Raw genomic sequence first — 6,209 nt, forward strand, 5'->3', positions numbered from 1 at the left:
TGCTCATCTGCGGAGGAGGGTTGCCTTTGAAGGCATATGTTGAGACCAGGGCTGGCCATAGATTGCTTCATCGTCTTAGAATAGGTCTCTTTGAGATGAACCGTCAACAGTTTGGGAGTTTGTTCTGACACTGGCCATCTATGTAAGTGCTTTGAATTGAGTTCTTTTTTGAAAATCTAGCCACGCAATTGGACCATTTTTGGTGGGACTTTGGTTGCAACCATTTGGGCCAAAGTCTACATGGAATGCTCTTCCATTTTTGACTTAAAAAAAAAGAGCAGTATTGAAGAGCAGTATTAAGATCTGAATTGGAGAACATGGGTCCTCAGCTCTATCTTTCTTCAAATTCAGCATTTTGGTTTTTGTAACCACTCTTAAGTCTGTCCACCTGTATGATGAGACTCATTAATAAGACCAATTTATAATTTTTTGATACTTAGCAAATGAAATAAAATGCTTAAATGCTTAGCATAATTTCTTGCATATAGTAATCAGCAGATGTTAGCAGTTAGCCTTGTTACTACAATATAATGCAGTACAATAATCTTTCTTCTTCCTTTCCTCCCTCCCAGTTTTTGTTTTGTTTAGAATGTTTATCATAAAGTAGATTTGAAAGCAGTCTTTTTCATCATTTGATTGTGCTTTCTCCTTTGTGCATCACTTGAGATTGTCAAAGCAATGCCATCTGCCTTGCATTACTGTGTGACTGCTGCAGTTTCCATCATCGATGAGTTATGAAAGCCAGACACATGAGCTAACTTGCTCCCATTCTCGTGTGTCTCCAACATCCGCCTCCTCTGAGATAGCAGAGAGAGCCTTAGTGTGTGCGGTGGGTAAGGGACTCGGCTGCTCACCAAAAGATTGGCAGGCCAAACCCACCCACCATGAGTTTGAAGCCGCTGAATGGCAGTGAGTTTGGTTTTGCTTGGGGGGATTTGGATTAACTTGGAAGCAAAGGGGCATTTGTTTGTTTTAAGATACAAGAGCTAGAAATGGGCTGATCAATGATTTCAGTTCCAAGGCAGAGAGGTATATACTTTATCAGTTTCCAAACCACCATATTTTCATCTCTAAACTATTAAGTTGATTCTGATATTTTATTCTGTTGCAGCAGTGAATGCTCTCACCTGTGGACTTGTTTGAACCCGAATGAATCAGTTGTAAACATTGGGGGTACTGATAGTTGCTTTTGAGCATGCAGCTGTTTACTGACAAATTAAAAAATATCAAGAAAATGGACTGTCATGAAAGGTCTTGGCCTGCTTTTTGTTATGTACAATAACTTGATGAAGGCAACTGCTTCTCTTTTATATTAAAACGTTATCCTTTATATATGGAGTAAATGATCCTTTAAAAAGTGGAGGTTTTGATGAGTGGTTCCTCTAGGATACCCTGTTCTTTCTTCAGAAAGCAAAGCTCTCTTTCTATTGATAAATGGTCATTTTTATATTTCTACAGAGATTCAGAGATTCGGTAATTTGTACTTAGGCTTACCTGGAATTTTGGGGAATATTCTGAATCCTGCTGTAGACTGATCCCAAGAAAGAGCTGTGGCTACTAAGATCTTCCAGCATGGAGATAATTTATACACAGTGAAGCCCCCTAGTTTTTGTTGGTTGGTTGGCTTGAATTTGTTATGTATTGTGATTAAATACATATGACCCAGGCTTTTTCGTTGTAACCGTTTTTACATGTGCAATTCCGTGGTGGTCATTACTGTGCCACCGTGTTGTGCAGCCATCACTGCCTTTCCCAAGTTTCCCTACACATCCCACTGCAGTACTAGCCCCACCCCTGAACCCTGACCCCAGCCACTGGTCACCACTAAGAAGACCTTGTCTCTCCCTAAATATTTGCCTGGTCCAGATATTTCATAGTAGTGTGGTCCTATACTCTTTGTCCTTCTGTGACTGACTAATTTAGCATAATAATTTAAAGTATCATCACTGTCATAGGATGTACCAGGACTTTACTTCTCTCAATGCAGGTAATAAGATTCCACTGTCTGAATAGACCATTTTTTTGTTTACTGACTTACTTTGTTTTGGACACCTAAGTAGTCTTCCCCTCCTACCCACCCAGCCTCGCTTTGCTATTGTAAATAATGCTGCGGTGAGCATCAGTTGTAGGAGTATCTGTTTGAATCTCCGCTTTTTTGTGTCTTTGGGGAATATACCTAGGGGTGGACTTGCTGGCTCAAGGGAGACCTTGTGGCCCAGCAGTTCAGCACTCAGCTGCTCCCTGAAAGCTTGGGTGTGAAGCCATCAGGCAGTTCAGTGGGAGAAAGACATGTTAGGCTACTTCTATAAAGATTGCAGCCAAAAAAACCCTACCTGGGGGTTCTGTGTGGGGTCACTGTGAGTTTGAGTGGATGCCATAGGATCAGCAGTAACACAGTTCAATGCTCAATTGTTTGAGGAACCAGCACACTATTTTCCATAGCTGCTGTATGCACCCTTTTAAATTACCACCAGCAATGGGTGAGGATTCCAGTTTCAACACATCTTTGCTAACATTTGCTCTTTTCTGTTTTTTTGGGTCCCCCAATTTCCAATAGCCGTCCTAGTGGATAAAAAATATTATTACATATTATTATTATATTATAATACAAATATTATATTTACAAATATATTCAATTTGTATTTCCCAAATGGTTAGTGAAATTGAACATATTTTCATGTGTCTATTGGTCATTTCTTTGAGGAAATGTCTAAAAGTCATTTGCTTATTTTAAAATGGAGGCTTTGTTCTTTTTGGTTTTGAATCAATAATCTTTAATTTTGCGTTGGGTGGAGTCAATGGAGGGCTTGGTTGTGGCCAGTTCTCCTGGTCAAATGGGAAACAGACCTGTGCATTGAGGAGGACAGCAATAAGCACAGTCACGTTCCCGACAAATACCAAGCCCCTCAGGAACAGTGGCCTCCTGGGCCATGCTGAAGGTTTGCATCATGCCCTTCAAATGGTGGGATCCCCATGTCTCTAGCAAATGTAGAAGACAAAGGCTTTATCAGTGAGTAATAAATTAGAATAAAATCTACTTTGTCATAAGCTGCCATGTTGTACAATTTTTAAAAAAGGACATGCATATGTTTGAACGGAGAGTGTTCACAAAGCAAATGCACGTTAGATCAGTACACATGAGGTATAATTGGGATTATTTCCAAAGTGTCTCCTAGAGTTTAAAGTTTATGTCAAAGAATATGAAGTAGCTGCTTACGCATAAGGTCAAGTGTATTTTTATTTGGCTGTCTGTTCCTTGAGCGGAGCCTTTGAGAAGCCCTGGCATCTCCATCCCATTTGGCTGACCAGCGGCGTGCCTGTGTGACCTGCCTGCATGACTTCTACTTGTTTGATTGAAGGAGGGTCACGTCTACCAATCTTAAACAGAGTGTCTTCTGTTGAACAGCCTTGCCGTTCAGATGGACTGGACAGTAATTACTTTGTGAAAGTGCTTCCCCCCCTTGAGTAAGATTCAAATGTTTCTGCACACCCCATGTGTGCATCTGACTTCTCTTGCACCGCTTTCCCCCGAGTCCCCCAAACACAGATGACTATTGATGGGTTGCGCATGCGCTCACGTGTCTGAGAGGACTGTGCTTCGAACCTTTCGTGACATGACAGGAATGCTGCTGTTGAGAATGGACTCAAAAGAGAACGCAGCTGTCTAGACAGCCAGCACGTGGTGGGCCACTCCAGAGAGAGCTGCCGGTGCAGACCAAGGAGTCATTGATCAGACATGCCACCTTCAACTATTTGAATGTGGTTATTCTAGGGTGACATTGTATTTAGAAATGTTTGTAACCTCCAAAATACAAGACATGGTTCCAGTGTGGGTTCAGAAACGTCCCTTAGATGAATTTCCCGAGAGACGTAAGATTTGTAATGATCAGCTCATTAGTCCACGTGCTCTGTGCCAGTGGAGAGAAAATCCCCATCAGTGCTTTGCTGTTTGTAAATAAAAATTTGAACTCCTCTGTTTTTGCAGGGTGAAGAAACCAAAAGCCTGACTCTTATCCTGCACCGAGATGCTGGCTCCCTGGGATTCAATATTATTGGAGGCCGGCCCAGTATGGTATGTTCATTGCTAACATTGCTTGTTTCTTCTCCCTGTGTGTCAGACAAAAAGGTTTGGAGGGTGAAGCATAGGGAACCTTGCTCACTTTATTCTGGTCTCGAGAGATTTCATTGTTTATCTAATGTCCTGGCACGTGGGTTTTTATTTAGTCACAGTTTCCTAAGATAGCATGGCCCTCATACTGCAACAGCTAGTCCAGCAATTTATCTTTGGTGCTGTATTTCTCACTGCGTAGCATTTGGGCCGAATTCAACGTGATGTGCGGTGCTTCCGGTTAGAACGGGGTCACTAGCCACCTTTCTAAACTGGGCTGGACTGTGAGGACCCAGGCTGAGGGCTAGGCAGCTCTTCCTCAGTCAGGAACAGATGCCCTGCTTCATGGGTTATGGCATCCTTTCACTCGTTCCTCCCCTCCTGCAGCTCGCTGGCTGCCCCATTCATCAGCAGCACCTTCTCCACAGAGAAGAGCCCATCTTAAGTCTGTCCATTCAACTTCAAGGAAACTTTGCAGAAAGGGCCAAAGGGGATTGTCTGAATGGCTGTCATCTCCTGCCCTTTTCTTTTGCTTACCATTTCCTAGATGATTTGCTTCAAAGGCAAATAGTTGACGGAAAGGGAAAGAAAATCTTTATTATGCAACAGACCAATAAGTCTTGCTTACTGTTCACTTGGCGGTCTAAAACCCTCACTAACCGCCTTCTAGTTAAGGCTGATTTATAGTGACCCCTCAGGGGTTTCTGAGACTGGTTTACAGAGTAGAAAGCCCAGTAATTCTCCCTTGGAGTTGCTGCTGGTTTTGAACTGCCAACCAAGTGGACTACAGCCCAGCTTGTAACCATTACACCACCAGGGCTCCACAAGTAAATACATTGATCATACATTGATCACACATTGGAAGAAATATAGGGAAGAGAGGAAATGGGAGGGGCCAGGGAGGCAGGTGCAGATGCATGCTGGGAAACTGGGAGCATCACTGGTTCACATGCTGGGAAAGGGTGGAGGGCCATGTGAGCTGTCACTGGTAAGCTGTCACTGGTGAGCTGTCGCGGGGTGTGGGTGTGTGTGCGCGCGCGCATGCACACACAGGGAAGCCTGTGAGAATTGGAACTCAGTAGATATGCTGTATTTTTCCAGATCTTGAAATTTGGCATGGCAGCAAAGTGTCTTCCTTCTCTGACAGATTTCCACCTGACTATACAGATTCTAGCTTTTGCCTATTACTGTTAAACAATGAGCATGTTTGGTTGAAATGTAAAAGTACTCTGCTGAACTAGTACATTCTGTGCCTTATAAAAGTTAGCATGCAACATTTTATATGAGACAGAAAAGTGGCTGTAAATAGAATGTGTAATACTTTTCTGTGTGGCTTCAAGGCTCTGTGCCCCACGTACCCTTCTTTGAAGTCCTCTGCACTGGGAGAAAGCTGAGTTTGGAGTCTGGGCAATGAGACCTCTCATGCCAGGTCTGGAGGAGGACCAAAGCGGGGAAGTAGGGATTGGGGTGGGCAGGGACGTGGTCAGAAGGAGCCTACAAAGAAGAAACCCCTGATGGGATACGGTCTCCTCTGGCATCTTGTTTAGGATTTGGCTTTGTGAGGCCAGTCAGTGGCCATAGCAGGCTTCGATCCAACAGAGTTCCGGAAGAAGAATATGGCTCAGAATCATTTGCTTTTAGCTAAAGCTATGGTTTCAAAAGAAGTAAAACAGCTTATTATGAGATAACAATGTCTTAGTGCTAAGTGATACAGAGATACATAAAGCTTAAGGTGATATCTCCGCTTTATAAAAACACAAGATATTTTAAAAGATGAGATGAAAATATGAATATGAACACGGGGCCTTGTAAAGGAAGGCTGAGGACAGAGATTATTCCTTTATTGCTGGCCCTGAACACATTCAAGCACCCAGGGGTGTTTCTCCCATACTCCCTCTAAGTTCTCAGGAGACTGTAGAATCGTGTGTGCGTGCTTGTGCATGCATGTCTTCACAAAGTTTGTGGAAAAAATGTAATTAAAAGATAATGGACTTTTCTCACAAACTTTTTGAAGCCCCTGAAATATGTACGTGGAGCCCTGCTGCCACAGTGGTTACATCTTGGGCTGCTAACCACAACGTCAGCCATTTGAAACCACCAG

General features: G+C 43.0%; 1 protein-coding gene across 1 annotated transcript in view; it reads left to right on the plus strand.

The window, feature by feature from the left end:
* Window positions 1-6,209, plus strand: part of PDZRN3 (PDZ domain containing ring finger 3) — a 265,912-nt gene that overhangs the window by 13,362 nt on the left and 246,341 nt on the right. Inside the window, exon 2 of the mRNA XM_004702431.4 lies at window positions 3,986-4,072. Within this exon, the coding sequence (XP_004702488.1) occupies window positions 3,986-4,072 (87 nt within the window). The remainder of the gene's footprint in view (window positions 1-3,985; window positions 4,073-6,209) is intronic.

This window comes from Echinops telfairi, unplaced genomic scaffold, assembly GCF_000313985.2.
Source record: "Echinops telfairi isolate 266 unplaced genomic scaffold, ASM31398v2 ScPeMD7_31;HRSCAF=116, whole genome shotgun sequence".
Classification (NCBI taxonomy): Eukaryota; Metazoa; Chordata; class Mammalia; order Afrosoricida; family Tenrecidae; genus Echinops; species Echinops telfairi.